General features: G+C 40.3%; 1 protein-coding gene and 1 pseudogene across 9 annotated transcripts in view; both read right to left on the reverse strand.

The window, feature by feature from the left end:
- Positions 1-437: 437 nt before the first annotated feature.
- Positions 438-17,759, reverse strand: part of ZEU1 (P-loop containing nucleoside triphosphate hydrolases superfamily protein) — a 45,605-nt gene continuing 28,283 nt past the window's right edge. For 8 of the 9 annotated variants that reach the window (XM_010252529.3, XM_010252523.3, XM_010252524.3 and 5 more), the window contains 3 exons: positions 11,819-11,923; positions 11,235-11,347; positions 438-873 (listed from right to left, as the gene is read on the reverse strand). In XM_010252529.3, coding sequence (XP_010250831.1) covers positions 837-873; positions 11,235-11,347; positions 11,819-11,923 — 255 coding nt within the window. In that variant the 3' untranslated portion in view covers positions 438-836. Of the gene's footprint in view, positions 874-11,206; positions 11,348-11,818; positions 11,924-17,759 lie in introns of all 9 variants that reach the window. The other variant, XM_088900944.1, reaches the window with a different exon arrangement.
- LOC148800921 (large ribosomal subunit protein eL36x pseudogene) lies at positions 9,649-10,211 on the reverse strand (annotated as a pseudogene).

A 17,759-nucleotide genomic window follows, 5' to 3' on the forward strand; every position in this document is an offset into this window, starting at 1 on the left:
GCAGAAAAACAGATGACTTTCAAAATTTTGGCCATTTTGGGTATCATGAGGTTTTTAGGGCATAATTTTTTCTGGTTTCTTGTCTTTCATTGCCAAACAGAGAAAGGAGTTTGCCAAGTTGTTGCTGTGAGTCTGTGACACTCTAACCCTATTTTATATTATGTTTATATTTTATTATATAAATTATAAATGTTATATGTATAATATGCTTTTCTCATAACACAGGATTGCATATAGGAATGATTGGGGCGTGGCAAATTTGGGGATCCCCATTTGCAGTGCAGATGGAGATGGGGTGCAGCACATGTGTTGAGGGTTGGGGTCAATCGCCCATTCGAACAGTTGCATTGGGATTTGGGAATATCTCTGTACTTATGTGCTTTACTTCATGGGGAGATATTCCCAATGCAAGGCTGTAAAGGCTATTCAAACGGTGTGAGTACAGGATCATTTATCATAGCATTACCATTACAATATCTCCTACCATCTCACTACATGCAATAATTTCCCAAAAACCAGGTAACAGCAGTGCCCGAGGTGCAAGAATGCAATATATCAAATCTACCAGAACCAACCAATCATTAGGTTTAGTTTCACCACAGCTGGAGCACAACCTAAAAATTACACTGCTTAGAAGAGGGATAAGTTACCAACGCACTAGATCATTTTGACAAGCGTTATCAAACTGTCAGTGCGCAAGAGCATGGCATAGCCAAGACCCATTTAAATGGCAATTGGTCTTTCTTTCTCCTACAGTGTTCCAGATTGAATGCCTAATGGCAGCCACACAACTTTAAAAGAGCATTGGAAGCTGTTCACTAGAATGATAGAACCAGTCATACACTGCCTTCGGAATGACTAAATGAAACACCACTGCAAAACCAAAACATCAACAGAGTGAATATAAGAAGCAGTGTTTTTCTGAACCGCTTTAAATCTGAAAAACAGCCCTCAAAATAAGTTATAAATCTTACTACCCCAAGAAAGTAAACTTAATCACCAAAACGGTTCAAAAGGCCAAATTGCTCCTAGCATGATTAACTCTTTAATATTACTATCCCAGCTTTTTAAGTATTATCACTTGTCCCCTTCTCTAAATTAGGGGAAGAGATGCAAATTAGGAAATTAGCTACCTACTTAATTTCTAATTGTTCGCCTCAACAGAAAAAAGCAAGCAAAACAAACGAGAGAAACAATGGAGGAACGTGTTGTATCCAGGTCCAAGTTTTCTTATTGTTACTGATTCAAAGAGGGTATTTCTTAACAGCCAGATTTGTATAAGAAAGTAGATCATACATTATTACAAAGCACAATATTGTTTCCAAATATATCAAATCAAATAATCTCTATTGAATCCTTCAGTTATGAATCATTTGTATCAGTAGAAGAGGAAGAATTGATGTTAAAACTTTAAGACAATCTTATCCGTATCTTTCACAGCCCAATTTGGAGCAACATTTTAAAAAATGGGGCATTGAACTGCAAAGCTGTCTAGTTCCCCTTTTCTGGTTTAACCAGTTCTTTCAATCATCCTGACCAACAAGGTTCATGGCATTGCACAGCCGTGGTGCGTTGGGTTAACACGGCTTAAGTAACGCCATAAAAGTTGTTTTGGCACAAAACAAAATGCACAAATATTTTATTATAGTTTCAAACACATATTAGGTGCCCTAAATGGATCACCAAAATTTAAAAAACATTTTTCTGTTTCCCCCAATACCCCCATGCACATTAACCCAATGCAAAGTGTGGTGTCTCCATTTCAAGCTAAATCCGCCAAACTAAACATGTTTTTTGTATGTTGAAGCCTTGAAGTACACCTATTTGGTGTTTATGTCAAGTCAAAACAGAAACACAACACCACGGTACAAAAACCACCCAAATCAGTTCCTAAATTTTGAATCAAAATTTTCTCTAGTTCATTTTTCTGACTTCACCATCCAATCTGGTCCTGTTTATAAAACATTGATTTGGATTTAATGTATGGTTGCACGTTATGAACTGATTTGGGACCAATTGACAAGGATAGCAAGACAAGAGGATAAAAAGGCAATGGTGGCTGACTCCTTCGAGTTAATCCAGGTGAACCGGTGAAGTGGTGTGGGAGTCTAAATTCAGAAGAGATTTCCATGACTGGGAAGTGGATGATGTTGTAAATTTGCTGAGCTGCCTTAATGCATTTTCCTTTTAGCTGATAAGTGGATCTGGATTTGGACTGCTGATGGAAAGTTCACAGTGAGATCTTTTGCTGAGAGTATGACTGTTAGAAGGACAACTGACTTCCCATATAAACAAATCTGGAATCCTCAACCTCAGTCCAAAATCAACTTCTTGCCGTGGGCTTCTGCACTAGGGGACTGTCTAACAAAAAGCAATCTGGCAAAAAGAGGTCTTAGTTTAGATGACCTTAGCAACTGACTTCCCATCTCTGTATGCATTGCACAACTGCTTGGAGAATCTGGTCTCACTTCCTTAATGCTGTTGGTATTAGTTGGGTTATGCCGGGCACAGTGAAGAATCTGCTTAAGTGCTGGTACCTGCCGGGCTTATCAAAAAAAGGAAAATACATTTGGAGTGCCATTCCAGCTGCAATTATCAGCACTATATGGTCTGAGAGAAATGACAGAATTTTTAGAAAAGAGAAGAAAGAGTCAGAGGTGCTGATTCAGTGTATTGTAGCCAGACTTGCCTCTTGGCTTTCTACCATCCCTGTGTTTTGTAATCAGAACTTGTTTGTGATGCTTAATTCTGTCAATCTGTGAGATCTATGATCAGATCCTTAGGGGGTGAATTGATCCTTGCCCCCCCCCTTTTTGTATGATTATCTTCATCATGGATAAAATTTATGTTACTTCTTTTCAAAAAAAAAAGCAATACATTACAACATAAACAAAACTTGAAACACCTCTCCTTCAAAATTTTAGAATAAAAAATTATTGAGAAATAAGATGTCATTGTTCTCATTTTGTAAAGGCATTGCTGTCTTCCCCTACCATTAGAAAATTAATAAAACTTCTCTTGTGGAGTCCTGTATTATGCATCAATTCCAGGATAAAATGATTAGAGAACCACACCACATATATCCCCTCCCCCCAATATCTCAACATTCCCCCTCAAGTTGGAACGGGGTCCAACTTGCCTAATATCTCTTACAGCTGAGCTTGACTCTTAGAATATCGAGGAGAATGGGTGAGGAATCCAATCACCAGTGGCATCAAGTCATTGAATGTAAATATGGTAGCTCCCCAATGAACCGGGTGCTACTAACCCTACAATAGTCTTATGGTACGAGCGTTTGGGAAGGAAATATGGTTCAGTTATACAGTTTCAACTTTCAAAGCACAGTTCTTTTAAGGTTGGGGAAGGTAGCAGTGTTCTCTCCCTCATGTACAGTTCCCAATTAAATAAGTGTGGTGTTGTCCAATCCTTCCTAGGGTGAGTGCTTTTTGCTGGTAGGTTTTCCATGGTGCAATCAATACTCATGACTTATTACAAAGGAGAAGACCAGGGTTGTGGCTCTAGGTTTTCCGTGGTGCAATCAAGAGGTATATCCTATCTTTCTTAATCTCATCAGGTTTGATGTGGGTTGTGGCTCTAGGGTGGTTTTTTTATGTTTGGCTAGGCGATACTCCTTTTTGCTCCCTTTTCACTTATTTGTATTCAGTCTCTAACTACAATTTACAACCCATCTCTAATTTTGTGCCTTCTTTGCTCTGCAGATGGTGAATCCCTACCCCATTTATTGATCCATTGCCCTTTTGTGCTTTTTGTTTGGGAATCTCTTTGCTCTCTCTTTGGTTGCAGGTGGAGTGCTCCCCGGGATATAGAAAGCCTCTTCAATCCAAACTTTGTAAGGCAGCCAACAAAAAGAGAAAGGGTTATGTGGAAACCAATAAGGGCAGCAGTAGGAATGGCAATGGGGCGGGGCGGGGACAGGGAGCCTCTCCCGGTCTCCCCCTCCCCGTCCCCATAGCGGGGACAAGGTTATCCCCATCCCCTCAGGGATCCCCACTTCCCATGATTTTTATAACGTCAGCCATTTTGTTTTTGCTTTTTATTTTATCTAAAAAATAAAAATAAAATAATTAAAATTTACAACCCCATTAGAAAATATTTAAACATATTTTTAAAAATATTATTATATAGGCGCATGTATACATATATACATATATAAACATATACATACATATATAAATATATTAAACATATTTTTAAAATATTAATATATAGACGCATGTATACATATATACATATATATTAGCGGGGATCCCACGGGGCAGGGATCGGGTCCTCGTGGGGCAAGGAGTGCTCTCCCTGTCCCCACCAACGGGGATGAAAATTTCCCCATCCCCGTCCCCGCAGGAGGAAAACCATCCCCATCTCCGTCCCATTCGGGGTGGATCCCCACAAGGATCGGGGAAATGGAGAAAATTGTCATCCCTAGGCAGTGGTGGTGTGGACAATATGGGAGGAAAGGAATGCAAGAATCTTCAATGAGAAACATAGGCCAAAAGAAACTATTGTGGAGCCCATAAAGATAAAAGTTGCACACTGGATAAAATAGCTCTAGCTCTTTCAAAATTTCCAATTACTGAATACTGATATAGTAAGAGCTTGGAATGAAGTGGCACACACTACTAAGAAGGAAAGAAAAGTGATGGAATGGAAGCCCCCAGGTCCCAACAAGATAAAGCTGAACTTTGATGGGAGCTCTATAGGAAACCCGGGTATGGCAAGCACTGGTGGTGTGATCAAAGATTCCTCAAGCAAAGTGTAGGCTATGTACTCAGGACCTTTAGCGGAAGGTGAATCTTTAAAAGCTGAACTATTAGCTCTACTTCAAGGGCTAATGATTGTTAAGCAAGCTGATCTTAAGAACTAGGAGATAGAAGGGGACTCAAAAACAGTAATATCTTGGACCAATTCAAGCAATAATGTTCCTTGGATCTATAGATATCCGTTAAGGGAGATGTAAGTATAGCAAGGAACTTAATGCCTCGTTCACATGGATCAGGAGAACTGCAAATGGAATGGCTGATTCTCTAGCTAAACAGGGAGTTCAAAGGCAACAACTTTTTGGGGCTTTATTGTAACATTTTCCGTTGAAATGTCTGTTTTCTATCTGTTATTATAACTATGTATTTAATTCTCTTTATTGAATAAAATTCTCATTTTGCTGATCAAAAAAAAAAAAAAAGGAAGACCTGAGTGGTGCCTATCTCCAAATTGGTGTGTTTTGTGTGAACCAAATGGTGAAACTACTCATTTCCTGCCCTTGGTTGCAAGTGGAACGCTCCAACTAGTTTGGACAGATTGTTTGACCCCTCAACTTTTAGTTGGTCGAGAAGAAGGGGAGGATTACTGGGGAGGTGCACAAGAGCCGCAATGGTTTGGACATTTTAGGAAGAAAGAAACAGGAGAATTTTTTAGGAGGAAAAAAGAAGCAAAGAGTCTGTGATTCAAAGCATAATGGTAAAGGTGACACATAGGGTGAAGACAACAAAATTGTTTTTTGACTTTACTTTTGATGATATTATAAGAAATTGGGGAGTGATTGCAGCATCATATTCAGCAAAGAAGAAGCTAGTGATAAGCCGCCAGTGGATGATTTCTTTAAATTAAATTTTGATTGGAGCTGTTTTGGCAATCTGGGTGCTGCTGTAATGGGAGGGTGATAAGAAATGGCAAAGGAGATTTGGTTTTCTTGTATTCTGGACCTTTAGGGGAAGGGGATTCCACGGTTGCAGGATTGAAGGCAGCTGTGTTTGGGGTTCAAAAAGCATGGGAGATAAGGATCAGAAAGTTGGTGATTGAAGGGGATTCAAAGATCATCATAAGTTGGCCAAAACAAGATGATAAGGCTCCATGGTATTTCAGGAATGAGATTAAAAAATTCAAAAGATTTTCAAAAGATATGCTGGTGGTTATGTAGTGGGTACCTAGATCAGCAAACTGCTTAGCTGATCATTTAGCTAAGAAAGGGATCAATAGAGGGAATTGCTTTTGGGCTCATTTGTAACTATAAGAAAATGTGTCTGCTGTTGATCTACGATTTACTGGGGTAGCCAAGGCTACTCAAGAAGTTGTAAATTTTTCCTCTGTTTAACAAATGATGTGTCTTCTTTTGCTGATAAAAAAAAAAAAGGTAGCAGTGTTCTCTTTTGTAAGGATATTTGGTGCTTGAATCAATCCCTAGCAGAGGCTTTTCCATCCCTCTTTTAAATTGCTCGCAACAGAGGTGGAGCTTTTAGGGAATTTTTAGAGATGGTAATGAACAGATTGTATGGGTAGGGATGCAACTCAGGTTGGCCCAAGTTAACATTTTACACTGTTTCAAACTCAGGCAGTCAGGCTTTGGGATGGGCCCATTCAAATTTTGACAAAATCCCAACATTTACCCATCCAAGTTGCACCCTATGTGGGTACCCAGGTTGCATAGGAATTTGAATGATTGGGAGGTTGAGACCTTGGGTCTCCTGCTGGGCAGGTTGCAGACAGTCCAAATAAATCCCACTTCTTGGGATGCTAGAGTTTGAGCTTGCAAGATGGCCAGTTCTCCACCAAGTCATGTTATTCAGCTCTCCTGGGTCCAGATGAGAAGGTGGCTTGGTCTTGGATTTGGAAGGCTCAAGTCCCATCCAAGATCAAGTTTTTGTCTGGCTGACTGCAAGAGATGAGGTTCAGACTTCTGCCTCTTTGTTGATACTTGGAATGGAATTGCATGATACCTGCAGTCTTTGGGGATCAGCCTCTGAATATGTTCATCATTCTTCACTCATTGCCCTCACACTCATCAGGTGTGGTGCCACTTTTCCATGCTTTTCCAGCTTTGTTGGGTTCCACCATCTTCTGTTGCTGAACTCATCTCTGGGTGGAGGGCTGGCTGTTTCTCAGCCATCCTTGGAATAGCATGCTATTTGCAGTTTGCTGGTTAGTCTAGAAGGAACAGAATCGAAGAATACTTTATTTCAAGTCTGAATCAGTGGAAGCAATCATTGGCAAGGTGGAAAGGGTTCTGAAGAGTTGGTCTAGCTGCTCAAAGTGTTTTTGGGCATGCCTGCCTATTTCTTCACCAATCACTGGCGATCTATCATTTTTTTAGATGTATTGTAAAGGCTTTCGTTGTATATGATTTGTGCATTTTTTTTTTTTTTGATCAATAACACTTTCATTAATTCATCAGTAGAAAATTTACAAGTGGAAGACAAACACACTTATCTTCCAAAAGTCACAAAGAACTTCAAGAAAGGAAAAAATACAAAGATACAAAGACACTACCGTTACAGCTTAGCCCAAAACAAAGAATCCCTTTCTGCCCCTTGTTTTGCTAACCCGTCAGCTAAGGAATTAGCTGATCTTTTAATCCAACATGTCTTAACTTCCATCTCCCGCACCAGCCATTTGAATTTCCTCTTCTCATTATTATACTTCCATAAATCATTTTGATCTTTAGTCAGCCACCCTATCACCACTTCTGAATCCCCTTCAATTATAAGTTTCCTGATGTTCAATTCCTTAGCTTTCCGGGCTCCTTCCATAACTGCACATATCTCAGCTCTAAGGGAGTCACCCACTCCAATTGGGCCTGAGAACATAGCAGAGATGACCCCATTATCATCTCTAAAAACACCCCCGATCCCCGATTGTCCCGGGTTTCCCCTACTGCATCCATCAAAGTTTAATTTCATGAATCCACTAGGTGGGGGGGTCCAAGCCACACTCATTACTGACTTGGTCTGCGTGCAATTTGCAATTTCACCCCACTTCCTCAACATGTCATCCACAGTGTAATCTGTGAATATTTCCAAAGATTTCAGCCACTGTACCGTCCTAAAGTGTATGATAGCCCTCAGATCTGCTGGCCCTCTCTGAGTTTCTGAGAATATCCTGGAGTTTCTTTCTTCCCACAGTGTCCAACATACTGCAGCCCTTAGTCCTCTTCACATTGTCCTTCCCCTTTTTAACCGCCACTTGAAAAAGGAAGGGGAGAAAAGGCCCTGCATGTCTGATGAGGGATTCCAGCAGCATCCAAATAAGGAGAAAGCCCAATCCCACAATGACCTCGCGAAGTGGCAAGACACCATTAGGTGAAAACCAGTCTCCCCATCTGCTTTACACAGAACACACCACTGAGGTGACAAGCAAGTATTGGGTCTCTTCTTTTGGAGTAGATCACCAGTGTTGATTCTTTCCAGATAGGCTTCCCAACAAAAACTACCAACCCTAGTATAGCTCTGCACCAAACCTCACCAACAGGGAAAGGGGACAAGGTAGGACTGGTGGACTAACTTAAGACTTTGAAGAACGAAGCACAAGAGAAAATGCCATTGGGGGTAGGTGTCCAAATTCTAGAATCCGCCCTAGTGGGGTCTAAGACAACGTTATCAAGAAGTGCAAGAAGGCTCGAAATACAGTCGAAGTCTGAGTCCCTCAAATCCCTTCTTAGACCCAAGTTCCACCCAATCCCAGAAATGGAAGACGGGGTGGTGAAAGACGAGATCGGCTCATTTTTCAAATCAGAAAGAGCATACAAAGACGGAAACTGATCCTTTAGAGGGGCACTCCCCACCCAGGTTTGTTCCCAAAACTTTATGGAGTTACCGGAATTCAAGTCATACCTGATATTAGGAATGAAAACTGCTAGCAGGTCATGAATGGCTTTCCAAGGAGAATTGCTTGTGATCCTAGCTCTGATTCCAGCGTCCCATCCATTGTGCTCCAGCCCATGAATACTTGCCACTAATCTAGCCCATAGCTTCTCCTTCTCCAAAGGAAACCTCCACAACCACTTCCCCAGCAGAGTCATATTCCTTCTCCTAATACTCCCAAGCCCCAAGCCACCACACGACTTACTCCTACACACTATTTCCCAGCTAACTCTATGATCCCTCTTCTCTTCTCCTGACTCCCACAGGAAATCTCTCATTATCTTCTCTAATCTGTTAGCAATCTTCACTGGGATTTTAAACACCGACATGAAAAAGATGGGTAAGTTAGCAAGCGTGACCTTAATTAGTGTAATTCTCCCACCAAGAGAGAGGTAGTTCTTTTTCCAGGATACCAATCTTTTTTCAAACCTTTCCATCACCGGGTTCCAGAAACTCGGTGATTTGTGCATATTCATAGGCACACTTTTGTATATCCTTTTGATTACTAATACAATACATTCTATAGCACTTGAAGAGAGAGTGAGAGAGAACATAAATTCTTTAAGAAATATTTGTTGGAAGGTAACTTGTTTTGGTGACTAGGTACAATAGCTAATAAATAGGGATAAAACTATATAACTTTCCTTTAGTGGAAGCATTCAAAGGACTTCTAGGTTCTGTGGTATGACCACCCAATAATTTCTTATCAAATGGAATAGAAAAAAACTGATTGTCTGGTCCAATTTTATACCTCGTTTCTTCCTGTTTTTTGATCTGTGTTGTAATATTTACCAAATCCTGCACCTTGATTTTAAATCAGGAATAAATTTATAGTGTTTTAAAAGGCATGGGAGGCGTACGCCTGGAGGTGGCAAGGCGTCCCCAAAACGCCCTGAGGGTAGGCCAGAGGTGCTGACAACTCTGAGGCATACGCCTCATACACTTTTTTTTTGTTAGCAGTAAGAACACTTGGTGCATTAGAAGTATCAATTCCAAAAGATATGTAAAGATAGAATCTATTAATTTTCCTTTGCCATCTAAAGGTCATAATCGGATCTCAATATAGACTAAAACAAGTTAAGCACAAAACTTAAATCTCCACTTCAGATCCAAGAAAAAAACTAAACCTCTTAACTACTGAACTTTCATTGGAATCAAAACAGAAAATGGTTGAACTCTACTTGTTCAAGTCATTTTTGCAGCAGATGCATGCTCTCACTTCTTCTTGCAGTCAACACCAGCAGACCTCATCTTGCGCAGGACACTTGACATTTCTTCACGCTTCTTCTTTGCCCTCTTGTGAGTACCAAGCTTCTTCTTTTCCACCTTTAAGGCACGTTTGTCCTTCCCAACTTTGAGAAGTTCAATAATTCTCTTCTCATAAGGTGCAAACCCAGCAACTTCCCTGATCAGGTTTTTCACAAAGTGTACCCTCTTACTTGTTTTTCCTTTTCTGTTAGATGGACATGGAGCCAATTCTTTCTTTGTTACAATATGACCTTTGTTCAACCCCACAAAGAGGTCACTCTTTGGCTACTGTAGAGCCATCACCTGCTCCTCCAAACCTGATCCGGTGAAGATCGTTCAGGAAACCCCCAACATGAAACTGTGGAGGAAAAGAGGCCGTAGAAGCCCTCGTACACTTATTTCATGAGGCGTGCTAGAGGCATACGCCTCATGTGCCTCATGCACACCTCATATAAAAAGACAAAAACAAAGAAAAATGAGATCCTCAACTAGTGTTATGCATCTTAACTTTTTAATATAAAAGAGTTTTATTAAAAATAAAGAAAAATGTGATCCTCCTTCCTCCTCATCCCCCTCCTCTTAAGGAGGCTTATGCCTCCTTGTGCTCGGGAGGCTTACATCTCTTACGTTCTGAACTATGCCTCACACCTCTAGGTAGCGGAATGCCTCGCGTCATGCCTCCACATTTTAAAACATTCCTGAGAATAAGTTTACAGACATCATCCAAACTTCAACCCCTTCTCTCTCTATTTCTGAAAATCATTGTCTCATTCAAAAATCTGAATGACCCACTAGTCTAAAAGGTTTAAGTGAAAACCATTTAATCTGGTATATCAAGCAAAGGAGAGTGTAGATAATACTTCGTGAGATTATTATTTAGAATTATTCATCTGTTATTTCTCTATATTTCTCTTTGCAAACCCTGCATGCTTCAAAATGGGATTTTCTTTTGACATCTGTAATATGTACCTAAAGAACCTCAAACTCATAAAGTAAAATTTGAACATGAATGGTAAATTTGCAATACTTGATGATTCACTATAATCAATCTTTTTGTTTTTCCAACAACTATCCACTTATGCATATAATATAAAAGACATCATTGAAAAGTATAACTTAAAACTAAAGTATAGCAACTGAGTCCAACACCTTGTACCCATGTCAGATTCTAACTCTTAGCAGTATCCATCTAGCATAGATCCACATCATCCCACTTAGAGGTAATATGTACATTCTACTATACAAATATTTTCAATTCTCAAGCACCCTAGAGTACAGATGAAATACCTCCTTGTCAGCACAGCTATTACCTTAAGCAAGGTTTTTGATCAGTATTACCTTAACCACAGTTGGGATAGGGGTTTTCCAATTTGGCATGTAGCAATACAATCCATCACAAATTCTCTGAGCTGCTTCTCTACATCTTCCATGGGAAGTGAAGCATCAATAATCTGCAGTTAGAAAAAGAAAGGCCTTAAGTACCACATCATACAACTTTATTAGTAGAGTGTAAATACAGTGTATTACCGTATGAAGCAAAAAAAATAAAAACTTTCTTCATGAATTTATGAGTATTGACTTAGCAATTAAGTTAAACAACATAGTTAAAAAATAGAAATTCTGAATGAAAATAAGACAGAACCCAGCTAGCTCATGCATCAGGCTCTAAGATACCTCCAGCAAGAAAGAATGAATGGAATGGTTGGAAAGAGTTGGTAAGTATTAGATGTATGGTGTAACTTCTATATTTTGTAATACTATTAATCTTACTACTCCAAGTTTCAGTATCTAAAAGGCCTTGGACCCATCAATGATGGCCAACAAGGTGAAAGGAGCACATAGGCAGTAAGGACGACCAGATAGTGCAGCTACTGTATGTAGAAACTAAAATTCACTTTTGACAAGGGAATCATGGAGCCTACCTTCCATGTGGCATCACAGAGCATCTTATAGTGTTGTGCAACTTTCCTTTGGAACTCAAGCTGCTCATATCTCTCCCCTCCATAACCTCCTCTTTCTGCTGCTTTCTGCATTCTAACAAAAAACTAAGAATCTTCCCAACCATTTTATGCCATAAGCCAATAACATCCCATCAAGCATTAAGTAATAAATAATAATGCATGCAATCAAATAATCAAAATCAAATCCACTTTTGAAAAATTAAAAGGAATTTTTTCCAGTAAGATTTTGCATTGCTCTTTCAAGATGGACAATAAATTCAGTTGACCCAGATAGCATTTGGCAAAGGCATGTCATCCATCATGTTTCATGCAGCTGGATTATCTTCATAAGTTGCTAACTATTGATCACATGAATAATGAGGGTTTGCAGCTTCATAGCAGATAAATTATGTGCAACTCAGTAGAGGATAAATTGTGATATCTTGAAGGCGGGGGCTGATGCTCCTGTTATAAGGGTTGAGGTGGCTGCAGAGGGTGTTCGCAAATCAGAAGAGACAGTTGAGGAGGAAGAAGATTCAGAGGCAAAAGAGAGTGAGAATGATCGGGTAATTGATTGATAGTACAAGATCAGTGGAGAAGAATATTGATCTGGCTGAAATTTTTTTTTTTTTTGATAGATAATGATAATGAAAATTTTATTAAATAAAGAACTAAGTATTTATCATACAATTCCCCACAAAGAGGTACGAGGTGTAGCCTCCAAACTACATCATAAAGCTTACAATTGAGCCCAAAAGAGCTGATTCCTATGTACTCCTTGTTTAGCTAGAAGGTCTGCCAGCCCATTTGCCGATCTTCTTTCCCATTGAACTGTGACTGAAATATTTGAAGTCAGCCACTTAAATCTTCTCAAAGCCCCCCTGTATGGCCAGGCTGCCATCTCTGGTTCTTTTAGCCATCCAATAACCAATTTGGAATCACCTTCAATCATTAAATGCTCCACTGCCAACTCTCTTGCATATTCTGCTCCTTGTAACACAGCTTGGAGTTCTGCATTTACAGTCTCCCCACCCTATAGGACCAAAAAATAGAACTACAATCTGACCCTCATCATTTCTGAAGACTCCCCCTATTCCAGATGGCCCCGGGTTGCCCAAACTACTGCCATCGAAATTTAGTTTAATGGCGCCTACATCAGGAGGTTTCCAATCCACCACCGACTTGCTTCTGATTGCAGAACTTTTAGCTAGTTGTTCCCAATTTCTCCTTATGTCATCGAAAGTGTTGGTGGAAAACAGATCCAAGGATTTTACCCAACTTATGACCCTACATAAGATACTTTCCAACACACGTGTTTGATCCCTCTCCTTGTCATTAAAGATTCTAGCATTCCGTTCCTCCCACACAATCCACACCAAAGCAGCTCTAACACACCTCCACAAAACTCTTCCTCTTCTCTTTGGCCACCTGAAAGTTGTAGGATCAAAAAGATTGCAAATCTGCACCGGTTCTGTCCACCTACACCCAAAAAAATCAAAAAGCTTTTCCCAAAGGCCTACAACAAAAGGGCAAGTGATTAGTATATGGTAGCAACTTTCCTCGTTAGCTTTGCATAGGGTGCACCAGTTACAAGAGATACAAAGACTAGGTCTTCTTTTTTGCAAAACATCCCAAGTGTTGATTTTCCCAAGGGAGACTTCCCAACAAAGGGCTCCAACTTTAGGAGGGACAGGTTTGGACCAAACTTCCTTGTTATGAAAAGGTTGAGGCAATGGAGAGGAGCACAAGGAAGCAAAGAAGGAGGCACAAGAAAAGGAACCCGAAGGTAATGGCTTCCAAATACGGGAGTCTACAGAAAGAGGGTCCAAGCAAACAGAATCAATAGTTTTGAGGAGCAAAGCAGCCTGGTCAAGCTCAGAATCTCTCAAACCTCTTTTAAAACACAGATTCCAGTTTATGCCAGAAGAAAAGGATGATGATACAAACCTTGGAATTGGCTCGTTTTTAAAACAGGAGATGGAATACAAGGAGGGAAAGAGGTCCTTGAGGGCACAGTCACCAATCCAAACATCCAGTACTAACATCATACCTGATCAGGTTCAGGAAAACGGGAAGAATACTATGAATAGCCTTCCATGAGGATTTCAGCGTAGCACGCTGAGATACACCAGCATCCCATCCATTGTCTACAACACCATGCACACTCCTTACCACTTTATGCCAAAGTCTCTCCCTTTCTAGAGGCCACCTCCATAGCCATTTACCTAATAATGCTGTATTTTTTCTTCCTTAGATTGCCTAATCCCAATCCCCCATGTTCCTTCCTCCTACACACTATTTCCCACCTAACCACATGATCCTTCCTCCCTTCCCCTGACTCCCACAAGAAATCCTTCATGACTTTCTCTACCTTCAAAATCACCTTTTGTGGCATTCTAAAGACAGATAGAAGGCAAGTTGGCAAGTTCGCAAGAATAGCTCTAATTAAAGTGATCCGACCCCCAAGGGAAATGTAGTTTCTCTTCCAAACTGCCAGCTTCTTTGTGCATTTTTCTACGATCGAATTCCAAAATCTTCTTTCTCTTGGATTATCTCCTAGAGGCATACCCAAGTACTTCAAGCACCAACTAGATGTAGGGCAACCTAAGGACTCTGCTACCTCACTCAATTCCTCCATCTCCAAATTTACCCCCACCACACAACTCTTTTCAAAATTGACATTCATCTTCGACACGCATTTTTCTATTGATCTGGCTGAAGTTGTAGAAGATGTCAGAGTCAATAAAATTCTGGGCTTATGTTCTATTGGAAGAGGAGAGTCTTGAAATGAGGATAGCTTTTTTTCTTTTTGGAGGTGGAGAGGGGTGAGGGTAAGTTTGGATGATTTGGGGGTTTAAGAGGAAGTGTTAAGTTGAGTGTTGTGTGTTGAGATCGGGATAGGTTTTGTTGAAAGGTTGAAAGGGTGGAGTTTTGTTTGGTTATGGGGAGGAGTTTGGACTCAGGTTTGATGGGCTTAATGATGAGGATCTTAAAGTAGATGCTTGGGTTTGTGTTTTTTGTTTTTTCTTGGCATTTTTTTTTCTTTTTTTCGGGGGGGGTTGGGAAAGAGGTGGCTGCCTTTTTGTAGGGGTTGAATTCTTTTGGTTGTGGGTGTTTAGGGTTTATTTTGGAAGTAGTTCTTTCGTATTTGTTTCTTTTTTTCCTGTGGTTCTACTTGGTGACCTCTTGTCACCGATTGATGTATGCTGCTTCTCTTTTAATAAATTTTATTGTTTATTTCCTTCCAAAAAAATCACCTCTTTCTTTTTCACTGAAGCATCTCTTTCCCTAGGGAATTGCTTGGCACCCTTTTTCAGTTTGCATGGATTTACCCTCATGTTAGTGAAGTTGCCCTCTCTCAACTGTCAGTTTAATAGGTAACCAGGGCTCCTCCACTCAATGGCCTATGCTTCCTGTAAAGAGACTGGGCCGAATGGGCCCTAACAGCCTCTCTTGTAATATCTTTTATTTTATGTTAATGGGCCACACTTAATGGGCCTGTTATTTATTCTTGTTTATTTCCTTTATGTAACTGCCAAGCTGGCCACCCACTTAAGGGCATACTTGTCATCATAAATTTTTAGATCTTAATAAAATAGGGTTAGAGGAGAATGGAGAATTAATTCGACTCCTTCTCTTACCTCTTCTCTTCGCCATCTTCTCTTATACAGTTATTCAGACCTGTTTTATTCGGCTAATCACTGAATTTAAACTTGATATTAGAGGATTGATTTACATCTTGGTATCAAAGCAGGTTTAGTTCCTCTTCCTTTTTTTCTTCGTTCCTGTACACTCTAAAATCAAGAGAGTGTATGGAGAGATAGGTTCTCTATAGTATAGAGAATCACTTGCCTAGTTGGTTGAAGGGTTTGGAGAGTTTAGTTCTAGCTAGATTTTTCCAAGAAGTGTTGTTGTTCTACTGCTACCCGAAACCCTAGCCGACTAGAGATTTTTGAGGTTACCAGGAAAGGTGAAGCTCGGGTGTGGCACTCTGTGCTTGGAAGGTGTCTTGTGACTGCTAAAGGAGGGCGATTCAGGTTTGGAAGAGTTTGGGTTAGTCTGGTAGGTGCGGCAACATCTTCTCTCTTCCTCCCATCTGCTGGACGGAGCAAAACCCTAGTTTTTCAAGCACCAAAGTTCTGGTTTGGCTACAAGTAAGTTTACATAGTCAAAATTTTTTGTTCTTTGATTTCCGTTTGATTAATGAGACATACGGAAGTGAGTTCAAGCAGGTGTCGGTTTCTGGACCTGTCTCAGTAGACTCTGTTTTGACTGGTGTGACCACAATTAACCTAGATGGGACGAACTATCTTGCTTGGGCACAATCTATAAAAATCTATGTTTGTAGTAGAGGAAAACTCAGGTATCTCACAAGCAGTAAGGTGAAACCCGAAGAGACAGACCTTGAATTTGAAAAATGGATGCAAGAGAACTACATTGTTATAGGATGGTTGGTTAACTCTATGCAACCTCATATAAGCCAACACTATCTTTGGATGTCTTCGGCCAAGGAGATACGGGATAGTGTAACTGAGACCTCACAGAAACTGAATGTAGCCAAAGCGTACAAATTGAAAGGTGATGTGAAAAACTTGAGACAGGGGGAGAAGAGTGTGGCAATCTACTACTCTATACTAAAATCCCTATGGCAGGAAATTGATGTTATGGAGACAGTGGTATGGGAGAGTAAAAAGGATGCTGAAATGTATAGAAAGCTGGTGGAGAGAAATAGGGTGTTTGAGTTTCTCACTGGACTCAACCCTGAGTTTGATATTATCAGACAAAATATTTTGGCCAGGGATGAGGTTACTCTTTTACAGGCATATGCTATGATAAGTAGTGAGGAGAGTAAGCGGCAGGTTCAATTGCAGAGTCCACCTACAGAACATTTTGCACATGCGGGAATGAAACCAAAGGGCCCTACTGAGAAGAGAGAACAGGTGTGTGAATATTGCAAGAAACCACGACATACAAAGGACACCTACTGAAAGCTTCATCCTGGACTTCTCCCTGATAGGTTTAAGAACAATAATAACCCTAAGAAGGGCAGTCAGATGGGAAAACCCAAGACTGCTAATGCTGCTACAGTGCCTGAAGGGGGAAGTAAGGAGAGTGAAGAGAAATCAACCATTGAACAGTTGGTTGCAATGAAGCTAGATTTTGAGAAGTATGGGAGACTCCTAAATCACCTGAAAACTACAGTTTCTTCAGCTCACCCTTCCAACAGTAGTACATCATCCTCATCAGATTTTGCCCACTCGGGTACTCGTGCTTCTGCAAATCATGCTTCAGCTTCAAGTAATCATAAAATCCCTTGGATTATCGATTCCGATGCATCAGACCATATGACCATGCTATCTAACCTTTTTTGCTCATATCACCTTCTCTCTGGGAAAGAGAAAATATCCCTTGCCGATGGGTCCCTTGCCCCCATCTCTGGTAAAGGTGATAATAAAGACCTCTAACACCCTGTTCTTATCTTCTGTTCTTCATGTCCCTAAACCTAACACAAACCTCTTATCTGTTAGTAGCTTAACAAAGTCCATGAATTGCAGCATAACTTTCTTTCCCACTCATTGTGTTTTTCAGGACCTACAGTCTCAGAGGATGATTGGGAGTGGCCATGAGGCGAACGGAATATACTTGCTGGACACACCAGATCAAGCTTTGGGACCACCTCATGGAGTTGCCTTAGAGTCAGTCGTGTCAGAGTCTATTAACAAAATTTTATTATGTCATTTTCGGTTTGGTCACTTGTCTTTTTCTGCTTTTAGTCATCTGTTCCCATATATGTTTAAAGGAGTGTCTTTATCGAGTCTTCATTGTGAATCATGTGAGCTGGCAAAGCATTGTAGACATTCCTATTCAATTAGCAACAAAAGATCACTTTCTCCTTTCCATATTGTTCACTCTGATGTGTGGG

This window comes from Nelumbo nucifera, chromosome 3 (assembly GCF_055504915.1).
Source record: "Nelumbo nucifera cultivar China Antique chromosome 3, China Antique-T2T, whole genome shotgun sequence".
Taxonomy (NCBI): domain Eukaryota; kingdom Viridiplantae; phylum Streptophyta; class Magnoliopsida; order Proteales; family Nelumbonaceae; genus Nelumbo; species Nelumbo nucifera.